The sequence below is a fragment of the Ahaetulla prasina genome, chromosome 10 (assembly GCF_028640845.1).
Source record: "Ahaetulla prasina isolate Xishuangbanna chromosome 10, ASM2864084v1, whole genome shotgun sequence".
NCBI lineage: Eukaryota > Metazoa > Chordata > Lepidosauria > Squamata > Colubridae > Ahaetulla > Ahaetulla prasina.
Window position 1 is genome coordinate 33961665 of NC_080548.1, and position 17359 is coordinate 33979023.

Consider the following 17359-nt stretch of genomic DNA (forward strand, 5'->3'; position numbering starts at 1 on the left):
CTCCGCGCCTGCGCAAACATGTCCCCTCGCACATGCGCAAAGGCGGCCAGCAGCCGCCTCCCGAGGGAGCAGCTTCTGCCGCTCCGGCAAAGAAGAGTCGAGCCACAGCAGCCATGGGGAAACACCGTTTTATTGTGAGCGATCGTCCGCCGGTCCGACTCGAGGGCTGCGCGGTCGCGTTACAGCTTGAAGCTCTCATCATCCCGATCTAGAGCGACTCCAATTGTTAAACCCGCTTTCCAGCAACGAAGCCCCGATAGGCGCCTCCGGCTAAGCCCTCGTGCAGCCCCATGTATGTTGGCAGTCTGAACCGGCAGCCCTGGGGACAGGGAGGTACTCCCTCTTAACACCTCCCTTCCGCCACGGTGGCTCTGGGGGACGTGCGGGGGGGGGGGAGCCAGAACTCCCCTATCAAGTAGGAGGCGGAAGACCGTGCGGGCCCCAGGTCTCCACCACCCCCGGGAGATCTTGCCAAGGTGGGGTTGGGGGCAGATGGCTTCACAGGTCTTCTGTAAAAGCCAGAACTGGGGCTTTTTCTGGTGGTAAACAGTAGGAGCCCATCAGTGCCAGGCGCCCTTTCCTGGCAGATTTACCTCTCCTTAAACTTGCGATGCCCAGCCATTTCCTAAGGCCAAGGCCAAAGCTGTGCTGCCCTACCTCAAATCCTGCCAGCTGGGGGGTGAAGGGTTAGGGTCTAAACTGGGGGAGGGTGTGTGCCTAGGGAATCTAGGATTCCCCCCACTCCCAAGACTGAGGGGGGAGGGGTGGAGAAATATCTGATTGATCCAGAGATGCCAGCCACCTTCAACATGGCAGGTGAGGGAAGAGCCTCAAGACATCGGATATGTACGTGTGCTTTAAAAAAATGGGTTTGCTTTTGTCTGCTTAAAAAGGGTCTAAGAGGGAATGGGGGTGCAGCCATTTGCACACACGCACCCCCAATCCAAGAACAGCTTAATTCAGGAGTTCAGCAAAAGAAACGGAGCTAGATCCATCAGGAATCCTAACATGTAAGACAAGTAAGGGCGTTTCTCAACCAGAAACTCTTAAAAATGGAAAAGGAAAGGAAAGAAACCCAGAACACTGCCAAACCCGCCTTGACAATTCCACAGCTCCAGCATCCACTAAAAGAGATGTCTGGCACCCAGTCAGTTGCCCTTCCTGGAATTCGGGTGTTCCAGGATCGGCAGGTGAAAGTTCAGGACAGAGAAGGGAAAAGAAGGAAGGGACCGCCTGTCTCTTATGGACACTACTTCCTAGGAAAAAGCAAACACCTGCAGAGAAAAACAAAAGGTGTGTTCAGAGGGCTGGCCAGAACTCCTTGCTTTCTCTTCAAGGCCTTCTAAGCGCTCACACCCTGCCAGGACTGGGTTTTTGTGCGCCTCAACCATGCGTGGCCCTAAGCAACTCTGGATGCAGTGCTGGGAGAACCAACCAAGAGCTTCACAGAAGCAGACCCGCATTGGCTCCAGAATGCGGCCACCCGCTCACGTCACAAAGGGAGCTGATGGGAGAGATGCACACACACACACTCGCTTGCTCTCCTTGTCTGGAAGCTCCTTTCAAGCGGGGTCCCAAGCCAGGCTCACACAGTCTTCCTGCCCAGCCTCTTAAAGACACTGACGGTGCCTGTGTGGTCCATCTGAGCGCTGGGAGGCTCTGCAGGGCTGGAGCTGCTTACCTTGGAGCTCCCTAAAGTTCTCTTTATGGTGACTCGGAAGGAAGAGTCCGGCCTGCTCCTGGAACTAGTAACGCTGCTGTCCTGGGCCTCAAGGACTTTCAGTGAGCGCTTGCCCAGTCTTTTGGCCACACTGCCAGGGGCAGGAGACAAGCCCTGCATCTCTTCCTTGGCAGGAGCAGCAGATCCAGCCGCACTCTTGCTCCCCCGTCGCTGGATTACAGTGCTGACGGCATCAGCCGCCACCTGCCTGGCCTCAGAGCTGGTAGCTTTGGCCTTGATGGCGACGCCAACTTTGCAGATCTCCTTGGGCTGAGAGGGTCTTTTCAGCACTCCTGCATACTGCAGCACAGAACTGTCATCATCGCTGTCAGCCGCTTTGTCTTCCTGCATGTCCCCCAGCCGGCTGAACACTCCTGTGGGCTGTGGAAAGACAGAGCAGAGCTCAATGGCTAGATGATTCTGGGTCCCTCTGCTCTGGAGATGAAGCAAGCATCACTCTGGTAGGCCAAGAGTACCACTGGCCTTGCGCTCAGGCAAAAAACCGGGAGGCGTCTGGCAGCACTTTGCCTGGCTGTTTAAAGCCATTAGTTTACATACAGAGAAGGGGAGAGAAAGACCATTTGGTGGTGCAGATGTGGGATCCAGAGGAAGGTTCACAAGTACACAATCAAGCAATTAGAATTGACAATCAAGATACTGAAGTGGTGGAAAACTTCTGCCTTTTAGGATCAGCTAACATGAAAGAAACAAGTGGTCAGGAATTATGCTACAGAACAGCATTCAGCACAGCAGACATGAAGGCTTGGAAAAGATATCATGAATGCAGCCTATGGCTTTAAAGGTTAGAACTGTGCAAGGCATAGTACAGCATTCTCTGACACACTGTGAACACAAAAACAGGACTTTGAGGAGGCAAGAGAGAAAGGGCACAAACACTTTTGAACTTTGATGCCGGAGAAGATTCCTGAGAATGTCACAGACAGCCAAGAAAACAAATTGATGGCTAATCAAATCCAGAATTCATTGAAGTACAAATGACCAGACTCTTAAGTATGCTATTTTGAGGAGACCCAGCTCTCTGGGAAATGGTCTGATGCTGGGAAAGTTGGAAGAAAAGAGAAAAAGACAATGACCAGCAGCCGGGTGGAGGGACAACAGTAATGCAGCACCCTGGGAGGAGCTGAAGTTCCAGGACAGGGACAGACAATCATGGAGAAAATCTAAGTGGGTGACAAAGATTTGATAGCAATTACCATTATCACAGATAAGCAAAAGATTGATGAAGTCACATCAAAAAATTTCAGGCAATCTCAAGATCTCAACACACACGGTAGTGTGTTATTGCACTAGGTACTTGTGATCTGTTTCACCTGTATCTACATAACCAACCAGTCTTCCCTTCCCATCTCACCTGTTTAAATCTTATCTCAGTTTAGTCCCTCATGCATCTGAAGTGAGCTGCAGCTCACAAAAACTTAATCTTTTTAATAAAATCTGTTAGATAGAAAAGACTTTACCAGACTTTCGATTTTTGCCACCAAACACAAATGCTCTACTTTTAAACGTAGAGAATCTCTACAGACCTCTACTTCTAAAGTGAATTTATACCAGTGTGAGTGTAAGGGGTAAGCTAACATGGCATAGTTGTCTTCCTGACACGAACGACTGCTGCAACCTCCAACCAAAAATAGTTCATGACAAGAATCCTCCACCATTTATAGCTTGTTCCTTTGCAGCAAGATCTCAGAAAGAAAGGAACTGCAAAAAGCAGAACCAATCAACCAACCAACCAGAAAAGTCCATGCTGCTGTGTCAGAAACAAGACCCCCAGGCAAAGAGTCCGCTCCCCTGAAGGAACCTGCTATAGCTGCATCCAGGCTCCATCCAGGCATGGTTAGGGAGCCCAGCAGATCAGAACTGCCACCTCCCACCCAGGGCACCCGGGTCAGCATCAGATACATTGGGGACCACTGAGTCAGTGGAAAACACACCAGAAAGGAAAGTAGAGAAACTGCCATCAACTGCAAAGAAGAGGTTCCCCCCCACACTGTAAGCCGCCCTGAGTCTTCGGAGAAGGGCGGGGTATAAATGTAAAAAAAACAAAAAAAACAAACAAACCCCCTCACCTTGTTTCCTATGGCTGTCTCTCCACCAGTCTCTGCACCAAGCCGGTCAAACACAGAAGTTCTTTGCAAACCTGACAGAGAACACAAATATGGATGCATACAACATCTGCACTATGAAATGACTAGAAAAGGAAAAGCTTTTCCCAAGAAAACAATCAAGCTACAGATTTTTTATTCCCCTGCCTCCATGCTGCTCCGAAAGAGGCTCTCGAGTTTCCCTTCAAGAAAATGGAGAAAGGAGATGTTGTGTCTCTCTACAGAAGGGAGACAAGGAGTAATAGATCATCTCAAGGGAACCCTGCCTAGTATTGCCAACAAGATCAGAAAAAGCTCAGTGACCAAAAAAACTTCCATTATTAGATAAAAAGATATTTGGTTTGAACAAATGCTCTTAACTGGCCACTTTTGCTTGATGGCCTGTTTGTCCTGATCAAAATTTTGTTTTTATATCCTTACCCCCACTTTCATTTCAAGTTTCCCGCGACCTCCTTCTTTTGAAGAAGCAACACCCCCCCTCAAAAAAAAAAGATAGCTACAGTACCTTTTGCTGCCTGCTGCTGCTCCAGGATCTTCTTAGTCCTGGGAGTAGTTCCTTTGGGCATGTGGACAATGTACTTCCCTTCCATCTCTGCTGTGACGCGGCGGCGCTTTACTGGGATGGTGGGATTCTCAGCCCGAGGAGCACAAATAGCTGCAACGGCAAAGAAGACATAAGCAAGCAGATGCAGTTCAAGGGATGCTCTTGTACTGCCTGCAAATGCCACAAAACGCTTTCCACTGCTTCTGCTCAGGAGCCCAAACAAGCACAGTCACTGGGATGTGAAAAGAGAAATTGCTCAGATTCTTGAGTGGCCTGTTCATTTTTGGCTCCAGGTCCTCCAGCTGAGCAGCTCAGTTCTACCTTTGTGGAAGCAACAGAAGCCTAGACCTTAATACTCCAACAATGAAGGGAGAACACCCAATTACGGCACAGGGAATAATACGTTATATAATGTGTTATACAAAAATAATATTTTACTTTTGTTGACTTCCATAAAAGTTGCGTGTTTTTAGCCTATGTGTTTTCTTCTCTACACTCTAGCAGCAGGTAAAAATATCTTCAACCACTATTGATTTATTAAGGACAGCTGATGCTTGTAGCACTGAGAACATGAAGCCCTCTCCCCTTTCCCTGCCCAGCAGGCTTGGATCCCACCAGCATGGAACATTCCTAAAAGTTCCTGGCACCCTCAATTAAAGTGCCCTGAAGATAGTATTAATGCCACACAGGGTGCTGCACAATTCCTAGCCCAATAACTCCTCACCGACCAGCAGCTTCACCTTGCCAATGAAAGGCTGAGACTAAGAAAAGCTAAGCTTCTCCTCAAATGCAGCATTCCCAATTCATCTCCTATCCCACTCGAAACAGGATTGTTTTGAAACAGGATTGAGCACCACAAAGGCAACAGCTGCACAACGGCGATGCCACTTAGAACAGAAGTTGCCAGCAGATGAATGCATTCAGCCATGGATTTTTAAAATTACCTGCTTTGGTACTTTTTCCTGCCATTTTGTTAGATACGGTGATGGAGATTTTGGAGGCACTGGTATCAGGCCTCCGAACAGGAGTAGAAGGTGGAGAGTCTCGGCTCAAACTGTTGGCAATCATCCTGGTGGCAGCTGCAGAAATTGGTGAGATCACAACTGTAAAGAACAACCACCATGGAGGTCTGGACTCCGCTGAGACTCTGCGATCAGCAACACAGGTAACCTGTACTCACCAGTATTAGCATTCCTGCGGAGTTCAGATTGCAAAGCAGTTTGGCTGGAGGCCACTGACTCAGTTGCAGCTTTGCACATTTCCTGGAGGAGAAAATGCCCACAATAATAAAATGATCATAAGCAGATCAGGAGACTGGACTTATCTTCACCAAAATGGCTACTAAACCAGAAGAAATGCATCAAGCCCCCAGGTTAAAATGTTGCATTCTGGAGAAAAGGCAGCTTGAGGAACAGCAGAGCCTCAGATGCAAAAATGGCTTTTAGTTCCTGAAGCATCTGTGAGTTTTAGCCTTTCAGAATTTCTTCACTCCAGAGCTTGAAGACTAACAATGTCTATGGGGAGACAGGTCTAACTTCAGAAACTCCATGTGCACTGTTCAGAACAATCTCCTTGTACTAGGTGAAAGATTATTTGGCATCCCCAGGTGACAATCTTTTTTTTCTTTTTACAATCCTATAATCCCTTAATTTTGAGTAGAGTTGGGGTAGTTAAATGAAGCTGAGCCTTTACTGGTCAGATGCCCTTCCTGATGCCTACGTGGAGTTTGCAGTAGATATTTTCTCCCGGCCCCGAGAAATACCTGCTGCTACCTAGGACTTTCAACCTTCTGAATGGGAGGGGAGCATCTTCAGCACCAAGCCACCAAGCCATTCCCGCAGGTACAAACTCCAGAATTATTAAGACACCACGAAAGCCCTACATTTATTGGTCTCAGCACCAAAGTTCATCCTGAAAACCATGACTCAATAAATGTCCAAGGCCTCAATGTATGGAAGAGAGCGAGGATTAGCTTCAATTCCACAGAACTTACCTGTCGATATACCACTTTAGCATGCTTCAGAATGGCAATAATATCACCAACTATCGTGATACCCAGCTCATTCATGATCTCCTTATTGAGGTCCATCAGCATATTCTTCTGGATCCTGCAAGGACGCAGACAATAGTGGTCAACTCTATAACCCACAATTCCCACAAATCCTTGTTTTGACTCTACAAGGTCCTGAGAAATTATTTAAATGAAGTGCCAAATGGCTCCATCTAGATGGTATAAAGGCACTTGAAGCCTATCTTGGAATGTCATGGACATTTTGTCATAGTATAGTATAGCCTTTATTGTCATTGTACATCATATATACAACAAAATTGGTTTTAGCCCCACTGGTGCAATCCATGACAAAAAATACAAACAACATAAATAGTATAAAGAATAATCCCTATGCAAGTAATTGGGGTGGGGAGAACGAAAAACTAGACATATGTTTCCACGTGTGCATGGAGTGATTATGGTTGTTTTTAAGAGTCTGACAGCCCAAGGATAGAAACTATTTTTAAACCTATTTGTTCAGCTGACTATGCTTCGATGTCTTCTGCCTGATGGTAGAAGTACGAAGAGACACTGACCAAAGTGTGAATCATCTCGGAGTATCTTCCTTAGTCTGCTAAAGCAGCGAGACCTGGCAATGTCATCCACTGGTGTTAGAGGACAACCAATGTTTCTTGTGCCGAATTGATCACTCTGTAGTGCCTTCCTGTCCACAGCAGTTAAACCAGCATATCATACTGTAATGCAATATATGAGGACACTTTCTGGACCGATAGAAAGAGGTCATCAGCCGTTGCCCCACCTGATTTTTTCCGCAGGACTTTTAAGGAAATGAAGTCTCTGTTGGGCCTTGCCAATCACCAGGGACCTGTTGTTTTTCCAGGTGAGATTTTGACTAATAAGCATTCCCAAGAATTTAAAAGAGGAAACCCTGTCCACACAGCCCCCCTCGATATACAGTGGGGCAGGTTCCTCTCTGTGCTTTTGGAAATCTAGCACCATCTCCTTTGTCTTACTAGTAATTGTTTTTTGAGCACCATGCCTTCTGGATTTCTTCCCTGTATGCTGATTCGTCCCCTTTGTCATGATTTGTCATGTCCCCTTTGCTTGATAAACATATAAAAATGTTTAAAAATGAACTAAAATGCACAGTTTGATATAAACAATTTTAAAGAGGGAAATGGGTCGTTAAGAAATATGAAAAATAAAAAAGATCAATATTCAATTGAAACCAGAACTTTTCCTTTAAAACTAAATGGATAAGTCACACATGATTATTTCAATATTCAACATTTCCCATTATGGAGAAATGGCTGGAGAAGTTGACAAAATTTTGCTAAAATGGATAAACTGATTTATCAGAAAGAAGATATTGCTTAAATTTATTAGTGACCAGAAGCTTTTTATGAACTTTTGGGGGGGGGGGCGGGGGCGGGGAGGGTGGCTGGATAAAGATGAACTTTTGATTTACAGCTTTAATTAGACAGGGTAAATTATAGAAGGAATTATTGAAAAAAAGAGTACCGATGTAACTTTAAGGAGAAAAGTTAAAATACTTGTACTTATAATTGCCGTGAAGAACACTGGAAGCTACCCTCTTTCTTTCTCTTCCTTTCTTTCCTTGAGCTTTTTACTTGCCCCTTGATTTCCTTCTCACTTTATTTTAGTCTACGTTAATTCTTTACTGCTTGAAAGTTTCGATCCCGGCAGGGCCAGAAAGAGGACCCGGCGGGCGCGGAGGAGCCACTCGCCTGTTATCCACGAACGTGACGGCGTAGTTGACCGCGGGGCCCGGGGGGATCCCGGCTTCCTTGAAGAACTGGATCCACTCCGAGGTGGCTGCGGGACCAACAGCGGCGTTAACCGGGCGGGGAGGCAGGGCCACAGCCAGCCCCCCAAAGAGGGCGGCCCCCCCGAGCCCACTCACCCATCGTCACCGACGCCATCGCGCTGCTCCAGGCGGGGCGGCCGGAATGCCTGCGCAGAGCGACACCGCTTGAAGCCACCCCACGGCCGCCCAGGCCCGCCCCTCCCCTCGCCGCACGGATCCCGGGGCTCATCGCCTGCCGGGGCCCGTCCCCGCTCACCCCGCCGCCCACAGGCCGCACCGGAAGGCGGCGCGGCGTCACTTCCGGCGGCGGCGCGGCGAACCCTCGGGAGCACCCTCCCCTCCCCTCCCGTAGCGCGGTGGGACGCCTTCGCCGCAAAGAGAGCAACGCACCAGACAGAGAGGCTGAACGACGAGCCTTTAATCGCCCAAAGCCGCGCCTGGGCACGGCGGGTGGGGGGAGTGCATCCAGCAGGCGGGAGGAAGCGTCGATGCCCCCCCCCACGTCCCTCCCCCATCCCTAACACGCCCCCCGCCCGGGCCGCTCTCCCGCCCTGCTTCTGCCCAGCGCCGGGGAGAAATGGGGGTGGTGGTGGTGGTGGTGGTGCTGGGGACGAAGGCTCCTCTCCCGGGCCGCCAGGCGGGGCTCTAGCGAGCGCTGCAGAGAGGCTCCCCCTGGCCCTGGGGCTCCAGCTCCCGGCTGTATCTGGAGTTCCAGTCCCGCTCAAAGATGCGCTGCAGCTGCTTCCGGAGGGTGGCTTGGTCCCCGGCCGGCCTCTGAGACACCACCAGGGCAGAGCCTGCCGTGTGCAGGAAGTAGTCCCCGGACCAGTTGGAGGTTCCTGCGGGGAGGAGGAGGTGATGAGGAGGGATTCCCTGGGTGGCCCTTCTGCTCTTGCCCCGCCCCCCCCATACAGACACAAGCACTCTTGAGGTGGGACCAACCAGCCCTTCCTCTTTGTAACCTACTCTTTCCCCCCCACACCGAAAGAGCAGCTCCTTTTTCTGGCTGGAGCTCCGGGGAGTTTTGCCAGGCTGCTGCCACTTCCGCTTCCCCCTGCCTGCTTCCCCTGGACCTCCCCAGTGTGTGCTGACCTGAGCTGTCCCGACTTACCAATGTAAGCCACCTTGTCTGTAACCATGAACTTGCTGTGGTTCACTCTGGCATAGGGGATCTTGCCCTGCGTCTCATTTGCAGGCACCACAAAGAGCCTCTGGGAAGGCAAGTTGAATGAGATGGGTTAGGGAGGGGGCTTGTTGGGGGATCCCCCCCTCCCATGCCCGGCTCCTTGCTCAGCCCCAGAGCAACTCCCAGAGAGGTTTGTGCGGGAGTCGAAAGAGCAGGCCGACCCCTCATTTCGGGAATGGGAGGCCTGCGTCTCCCTGCGCCTGGGAGGCAGGATGCCATCGGGCCCCTTACCACTTCCAGGCTGTAGTGGGTGTGGTTGTCCTGCAGGGCAGCTAAGGAGCGCAGGAAGGGGAACATGTTTGGCTTGGAGTGTCTCCAGCAGCCAACCAGGAGGCGGAGGCGGACTCTCTTCTCGTAGGCCACTTTCCGGAAGTGGTCATCGATGGCTGGCCAGAACCTGAGGGGAACAGCAGGGTTGAAGTCAGAACAGAACAGAGTTGGATGGGACCTTGGAGATCCTCTAGTTCCGTTGCCCCCAACCTTTTGGGTACCAGGTTCTGTGGAGAGAGGTTTTTCTGTGGACCGGAGGGGGCTTGGTTTTGCATGCTGTCTGTATCCCACATGGCAGCCCCACATCTACTCCCGAGACGAGAGTCTAGTGATGCCCAGAGGCATCTAACAGTCCCCGTTGAAAACAAGCAGCACCCGTCCCCAGCCTTTGTGGAGTTGCTATGAGGGAGGGCGCCTCTTCAAATGCTTAGGATGATGTTCCCCCACTACTGCTTTCCTCCAATTTACCTTCTGGGGTGGGAGAACTCCATGGTGGGCAAGTAACTCATCACAGACACATAGACAAATTCCTGGGCCCCTTCAATGATGCTCAGCAGGGACTGGAGATCGTCTGTCCGCCCGGTGGCACACAAGGCTGGGGGGGCACTCTGGGCAGCACAAAAGAGCACCCAACTCAACGTCACTATCATTTTAGCAAAGCAGGCAAAGTCTGCCCGGAAGGCAGCAGATATCCGGCCCCATTCAGCGGTGGTGAGCTGGCATCTCCCAGCCCCCCTCCAAGAGCCAAATCTGGCTGGGAGCCTGGTCTGCCCAGGGCTGGGGAAAGAAGCCCCCTCATCTTGCCAAAAGGACGGTGCTGGGTTTTTTCCAGGGCAGCAGCAATCCAGCTGTATTTTGTGTCCCTGCTTGGGCATGGGAAGGTAACCCCAATCCATCAGGGCCTGCTACTCTTCTTGCTGAAGCCTCTTAGCAAAAACTATCATTTTTGCACCTTGGGGAAGATGTTTCGTTCATGAGCAACCTTGCAGCTGCTTGGAGCAAAGTACTTAACCGTGTCCACACACAGGTCCTCACCGAAAAGTAGACGGCAGCCTCTGTGCCATTCAGCTCCAGCTCCAGGGGCGTCTCCTTGTTGTAGGTGGTGGAGTAATTGGCTGGCCAGGGTGATGGGATGGTGGTGTTCGGCAGCCCGAGGATCCAGTAGGCCTCAAACATCTTCCCCAAGTCCTGGGCCAGACAGCTGCAGTTGTAGACAGCTGCCCCGAGCTCCTTTACCTGGCACCAGAGAGAAGAATGGGTCCAGCACATCTGGCTGCTCTCCTGTCCCCACGTGGGACACAAGGAGCTGCAGGCACATGAATTAACAGGTGCACCCACTATCCCAGTAATGCTCCAGAAAAAAAGGGGGGGGCTTCTGAATGACTCAAAACCCCAAGAGGCCGTCTTGGCTGCCAGCATACCAAGTCATAAAGCAACAATTTTGTTGGGACACCTGGGCAAATTTGTTTTGCCTGATGGTGCCAGGTAGCCTGCGTTCTGGAACCTTTAGAAAGCCTCCAAAGAGGGACGAAGAATGCCTACAGAGGGACCCTACAGGAGACGCCTAGTTGCTCACCAAAACCCTCATCAGGAGCCTCAAGGTTTGGGCGAGGGAACGCCAGAAAGGCTGAGCAAGAGGGCAATACCTGTGTAAGGGCACGCCAGTCCATATTTGCACTGCCAAGATAAATGTGTAGCTGGTCCACAATCCAGAATTTGGTGTGCAGGACTCCCCGGGTCAGCCTGGGTAGGTCCACTTGGCGGATCTGGGCTCCTGTGTGTTTAGAAGCAAAGACCATGGTTGGACTGGGCTCCTTTGACTGGGCCAGGGAGACCCAGAGCTGCCACCAGCAGCAGCTACCACTCCCCAGTTAACTGACTTGAGCCTGCTATCACGAAAACTCACCACTCTTCTCGAGGAGCTGAAGGTCGGTACTGGGCATCCGGGTGGAAGGCGGGTTGACTGCTATCCGCAACACAATCCCTCGCCTGGTAGCATGCAGCAGCTCAGTCAGTATTTCCTCCCCCTGGTGGGAGAGCAAAAGGTCCAGGAGGCAGCAGAGAAGTGACAGGGATGGGGTGAGCAGAGAGGAAACCCTCTTCCTTCCCGGGAGGCCCCTTCACTGAGAGGGCACATGATGCCCCAAATGCTACCCAACCAGCCCTGGCTCGATCCCTGATGGCCTCTCGGATGAAGCCTAGGCCAGTAGAGCAACGCAGGCTTAACACTCTCATCGTTTGCTATAGTTTTAGCTGCTGCTGAACTTGCTTTCTCACATGAGAACCACACACAGCAGCCTTGGATAGCTGTCAAAATGAGAGAAAGAGGCTTTTTGCTTTCCCTCTGTAACCAAAGTCTGAACCAATGGATGTTCCACGGCCCTCAAAGGGAGCTTTGATGGAGTGCAAGGCCACGCATGGCTCCACGCCTGTGCAATTAGCTGCCCGTTTCATGTGGGTTTGGCCACAGTCCCATGTGCTAATTGGCATCTGCCTCTTGGCCCTGTCAGCCCCAGACCCCTTCCTGTCTTAGCAGCAAGTGCATGCCACACACCTAAGAAGTCTTGTGGTTTGAAGATGGCCAAAAGATGAAAAAAATGATCTGTTGTTAAAACTAACCAGTGAGACTAATGCCTGGGAGAGGCTTCACCGTGCTGGGACTTTACTGATCTGTGAAGTTCATTTGGAAATTCTGGGAACTGGTAAATTAGAATAGCCATAGCGTCCACTTAAAGAACGATTCCCAGATGGAAAAAGCCGTCTTAGACCAGACCCAGCTTCTTACAGCTAAGAAGAGGCTATTCGAAGCCCAATGCCAGGGAGTTAGATCACAGAGGCTGGGAGGGAACCTTTGGAGTCTTCTAGTCAGCCAACTGCCCGTGGCAGGAACCTTAGACTGTCCTAGGCCATTGCTTGAAAACCTTCATGACTCCAGGAAGCTGGCTAACCTACTGTCAGTTCTCACAGTCAGGAAATTCTCCTTAATCCAAGTATGAATCTCCCTCTGTAAAGCTTCCACGCATTGGTCCTTGTCTTGCTATCATGACCTCTGGATTAAGCTAAGGACCCATCTCTGCCTAAGTCTGTGGACCATCTGCTGAGCCACGGGATGGAAGACCTGCCTTTGGGCTTGATCTCTCCTCCAAATGTGACTCTCACCCTCCCTGGAGATGAGCCTGGGACTTCTGCACTCCTCCCCTCACCTGGCTGGCTGAAGGATCATGGGTATGGGTATCCTGGTTGCTGAGAGTCCAGTAGAAAGAGGCGATGTCCACCGAGCTCCTTGCATTTCTCAGAAGGCTTTGCCAAGTCTCAAAAGTGGAAGGGCCGAGTGTGCTGTTGTCATCGTATGTGAGTCCCTCAGGGATGCTCTCCACCAGCACACTCCTGAGGGAACAATTGGGTCTTTATGTGTTCCACAAGAGTATCACATCACACTGCAGACTCATTGAGCCAGGAAGCCCCATAACCTCTATGGTGTCCCAGGAAGGCATTCAGTCTGAGGGATTTTACTCCCGGGCCAGCAGCAGTAGAGTCTCCTAGCCTTATCTCTGGGCATTGCCCTACTCTACTGCATGAGTGGGGGAGCCATGGGGCTAGTGGGCTTCTGGCATGCAAGCAGGTGGTGTAGGCATTGCTATACACATGTGTTTTTCCAGGAAGAAGTTGGTGAGGCAAGGCAGTTCTGACAGAATCCCAATTCCCCTCCCAGGCCCCTTGCCCAGCTTCTCATGTGGCCAGTCCCCTTTTTCCTGGAAGGACCATCCACGTCTTTGTTCTCCACAATACTTTTTGCAAGTGGACAAAGGCCCAACAGAACTGAATACTCTTCTTTGCAGTTAAGCAAAGCCACAACATTTTCTGATGGAGAAGGAGCATTTACAGTAGCCCATGACATGACATCTCTCTACCTGAAGCCAGAGCCCAAGAAAATCACATACCTGCACGAGTCGCTGCACCTGTGATCCACATGTGGGACCGATGCCACATGCCCTAACGTGGCCAAACCGTGCAAGGGAAAGAAGAAGGAGTGGACCACCAGGACCACCACCAGCACAGTGGATAAAATGGCCATCACCAGCATGCACTGGAAATCCCAGGACAGGATGGACGTAGATTGGCTGGGTGGCTCTGCAGGACGCAGCCCGGAGGCACTGTGGCAGGGCCTCCCCAGTGCAGAGCCATGGAACTGCAAAGGAAGAGGGAGCTCAGCACCACATTAGCCACAAATATCCATGTGCACTCTCTGGGTAAGGGAGGAGGGAGGTGGGCAATGGTCTGCCCGGCTCTTGTTGCTTTGCTTTCATTACTGGGGACTCTTGGAGATGAGCAGAGCTGTTCAATGCCTGCTGACCAACCCAGCAATGTCTGGAAGCAGCCTGACTACTGCTCAGGCCCCCTCAACTCTGGAAAGGGAAACCTGGCTTGTGCCAGGCCTGGGAACCTTGACAGCTTGCAGGCCGCCCAAACAGGTTGCTGGTGCCCTTGCTCAGGACCAGTATCCAGTGGAGAAGGGACAGTGAAAGCAAACAAGGAAGATGGAGATACAAGTTGATCTTCCCCAGGCAAAAGAGGCTGAAGCATTTTAAAGCCTAGAACGAGAGATAACTTGTGGAAGGAGCTTAGACCCTTCTAAGAAAGGGGAACCAGCACAAGCAGACTGGCAAGATTTTGTTCTACTAGCTGGTCTCAAGCAAAATAGTTTTAGCCTGCCTTCCTGGGAAGTTGATTTCCTGGTGTGGCCTGACAGCAAGACTGGGTGAGCTTAATGCCTCTCTTTTTTGCCCCCCTCTGGGTTTGGGCCTCCCATTTGAAAACAACAAGAGAGATGCCACCGCAGGTGGAAGACCCACCTGGCGCAGAGTCTGGCCGGGCTGCTCGGCCAGGGGCAGCAGCTCCTGAGAGCTCTCCAGTGTCTTGAGCTGTGAGGAAGAGCACAAAAATGTTTTCCACCCTCAGGAAAAAGCCACAGGGCAGGAACAGGCCCATTCCAAGCTACCAGCACAGATATGGCCGCAGGCCAGCCAGAATCCCACGCAAAACTCTGAGAAGAAAATTAATTGGCTTTCAACAAACAAACAGAAAGCAGCTCTGCAAACTCACCTCAGCCCTACTTGCTTGGTGTGTGTGTGTGTGCACGTGGGCCTCTTATTTGCTGAAGTCTTTACCCCCCCCTTGCAGATTAACAGTGGGGCGCCTCAGGTGTCATCACCCCACAGGCAAGAGAACCCCACACAGCACAACCCCATCCCTGGTGCGGCTGAGAGACTTTACCTTCTGGTACGCAACTGGGGGCGTCATTTCCTCAGATCCTCCTGAGTGGGAAAGAGTTTTGAGGAACCTGTGAAGGGCACAGGAGGAAAGAGGTGCCGCTCAGGGCTCTGTGCCCACCCTGGGTCACAGTGGCCGGGGCCAATAGGAAAGGATGTCAGGTAGTGGACTTGTCCTGCTGGAGGCTTAGCCAGGGCCAGTTTTTCAAACCCCGTCCTTGAGCACTTTGGTCATGGAAGCAGTTTTGGAAGTGAGGAGGTTGAGCTTCGAATGTGGGTGCTGCCAAGGAGGGCCAGCCAGGCCCGAGAAGATACTCACAGGCCTTGCAAGGCTGGGAGGCTGTTCTGCAAATCAAGGAAACTTGGGCAGGAATTCTGGGGGGCTCCTTCCGAGGTTAGTGTGAGGGGAGGCACTGGGCATCTGAGGCAGAGCAGAGAAAGGCAGGGTGGCCACTAGATCCTTAGATTAGTGTAACATCCAGGGCTGGATTGGGGATCTGTCCCAACTCCCAACTCAGAAGTGTTTTCCTTTATTCTTGGCAAAGATCGGACCCTTCTGGTATAAGAGGGGCCAGTTTAGCTCACGCTGGTAAAAGCCTGTTATTAAGAACACAGTAGCCTGCAATTACTGCAGGTTCGAGCCCGGCCCAAGGTTGACTCAGCCTTCCATCCTTTATAAGGTAGGTAAAATGAGGACCCAGATTGTTGGGGGGGCAATAAGTTGACTTTGTAAAAAAAATATACAAATAGAATGAGACTATTGCCTTATACACTGTAAGCCGCCCTGAGTCTTCGGAGAAGGGCGGGGTATAAATGTAAACAAAACAAAAACAAAAACAAAAAAAAAGCCCAGGTGGAAGACTGGAAACCTGCCTCCTCCCCCATGAAGGGAAGGTCTTCCCAATGCTCAACCCTCCCCAAAGCAGGCCCGGGGGTGGGGGAAGCGGCGGGAGGAGCCGCCTTCTCAAGGGGCCACCTCGGCCTAGCGGCTCTGCCAGGGACTCACCTCCCGCCGCCGACAGCATCAACCTGCCGCATGCAACGCCGCGCCGGCCCTGCCAACCCGACTTCCTCGGGCCGCGTGGCCGCCCCCGCCAAGCGACTCGGAGTCAAGCCAGCAGCCCGGGCAAGCCGCGGCGAGACCGTCCCTCCGACGGCCTCGACGGAGGGAGGGCCGGGGAGGGCTCCTTGTCTCGCCACGGCTGCCCTCCCGGGGCTCCCAGCGGCTTTCTCCGGCAAGCTGCCCGGCAAGACGCGACTTCGGCAGCCCCCTCCGCCTCCAGCTGTTGCCCGGCTCCTCCGAGGGGAGGTCTCCGTACTCCAGCTCCGGCAGGGACGCAGAGCCGGAGGTAAAGCGCCCACCGGCAGCATCACGCCGCGCTCCTCCCCGCGGGACCCGGCGCCCTCCCGGCGCTGGCCACTGAGCGGCGGACTCGGCGGCGACTGCCGCCACGCCACGCGGGACGTGCCAGTCGCGACCCCCGATTCCCCTCGTTCCGGGTCCGGACCCGCCGCCCCTCGCGCACCGTACAGCGGACAGCTCGACTTCCCGGGCAGCCCAACGCGTCGGATCGCTCGCTCGCTCGCCCCGCCCGAAGCAGCCAAGTCCCGCCCGCTGCCAGGCTGGTTCCGTCCCTCCGGGGAGCCAAGAGGGGACCCCCGCCCCCTCCTCCCCCCGCTGGAAGTGGCTCCGAGGGATCGGGCGGGCGGGCGGGCGGGCCGGCGGCTTTCCTGGGACAGACGCGGAGCAAAGGCGGCGAAAGAGCCGGGCATTCCGTCTGATCCGGCTCGATCGCCCCCCCCCTTGCCCTGATGGTAGATCCCTCCCGCTTACCGGGAATCCTGGGAGTTGAAGTGCGGCGCCACGCCCGACGCTCCCTGCCTGCCTGCCTGCCAGCCAGCCAGCCGCTCCCGCGCCGAGGTTGGCGCCCGACGCCTTCTCGCTTGACCCGGCGGCGGCGGTCCGAGACAACCCGCCCGCCGCGAGGTTGCAAAGAGCCGGAGCGACTCAGGGGGCAGCGCCGCGGTTCGACTCTTTGGCTCCTTCCGCGGGGAGGCAGCTCGGGGTGGGGGGGGCAGCGTTCCTGGCTTCTTCGGCTATTGGTCCCGGTGGCGACTGGCCCGTCCTCTGTCCCCAGGGCCAACCCCGAAACGCTCCGGCTCTCCTGCACCCCGCAAAGGCCGGCTTAAGAAGGCTGCTGGCCGAGCGCTCCGGGCTGTCCGGCACCACCAGCTGGAATGAGGAGGGGGCAGCAGAGCACGTGAGGGGAGGGGCTGCCCGTAACCTCCAGAAAGCCTCCCTGGAAAAGCTTCCCTCCGATTGACCTTCCTGGTTCCGCCCGCCGCTGCCGCCGCCAGATTCTGGGAGATCAGCCTCAGCTGGTGCTACCCTCTCCGTCTAGGGTAG

At 52.9% G+C, this 17359-nt stretch overlaps 2 protein-coding genes across 11 annotated transcripts; both read right to left on the reverse strand.

The window, feature by feature from the left end:
* Window positions 1-112: 112 nt before the first annotated feature.
* Window positions 113-8518, reverse strand: C10H19orf47 (chromosome 10 C19orf47 homolog). 3 transcript variants are annotated; one of them, XM_058195362.1, is made up of 9 exons: window positions 8323-8517; window positions 8147-8234; window positions 6381-6495; window positions 5568-5649; window positions 5332-5490; window positions 4349-4498; window positions 3808-3878; window positions 1682-2101; window positions 113-1274 (listed from the first exon to the last, which is right to left on the reverse strand). In XM_058195362.1, the coding sequence occupies exons 1-9, from the start codon at window positions 8453-8455 to the stop codon at window positions 1257-1259; spliced, it is 1236 nt and encodes a 411-aa protein (XP_058051345.1). In that variant the 5' UTR covers window positions 8456-8517; the 3' UTR covers window positions 113-1256. The 3 variants fall into 3 exon arrangements, with proteins under 3 accessions (XP_058051345.1, XP_058051343.1, XP_058051344.1); XM_058195360.1 differs by having other exon boundaries at window positions 113-2101; window positions 8323-8518; XM_058195361.1 differs by having other exon boundaries at window positions 113-2101; window positions 5332-5466; window positions 8323-8516.
* Window positions 8519-8807: 289 nt separating this feature from the next.
* On the reverse strand, window positions 8808-17344 carry PLD3 (phospholipase D family member 3). 8 transcript variants are annotated; one of them, XM_058195352.1, is made up of 13 exons: window positions 16787-17344; window positions 15272-15373; window positions 14957-15023; window positions 14536-14604; window positions 13624-13871; window positions 12886-13069; window positions 11589-11709; window positions 11329-11456; window positions 10718-10918; window positions 10151-10290; window positions 9644-9809; window positions 9338-9437; window positions 8808-9065 (listed from the first exon to the last, which is right to left on the reverse strand). In XM_058195352.1, exons 3-13 carry the CDS (start codon window positions 14981-14983, stop codon window positions 8872-8874), a joined length of 1578 nt encoding a protein of 525 aa, XP_058051335.1. In that variant the 5' UTR covers window positions 14984-15023; window positions 15272-15373; window positions 16787-17344; the 3' UTR covers window positions 8808-8871. The 8 variants fall into 8 exon arrangements, with proteins under 8 accessions (XP_058051335.1, XP_058051330.1, XP_058051328.1 ...); XM_058195347.1 differs by lacking the exon at window positions 16787-17344 and adding an exon at window positions 16484-16758; XM_058195345.1 differs by lacking the exon at window positions 16787-17344 and adding an exon at window positions 15959-16758.
* Window positions 17345-17359: the final 15 nt, after the last annotated feature.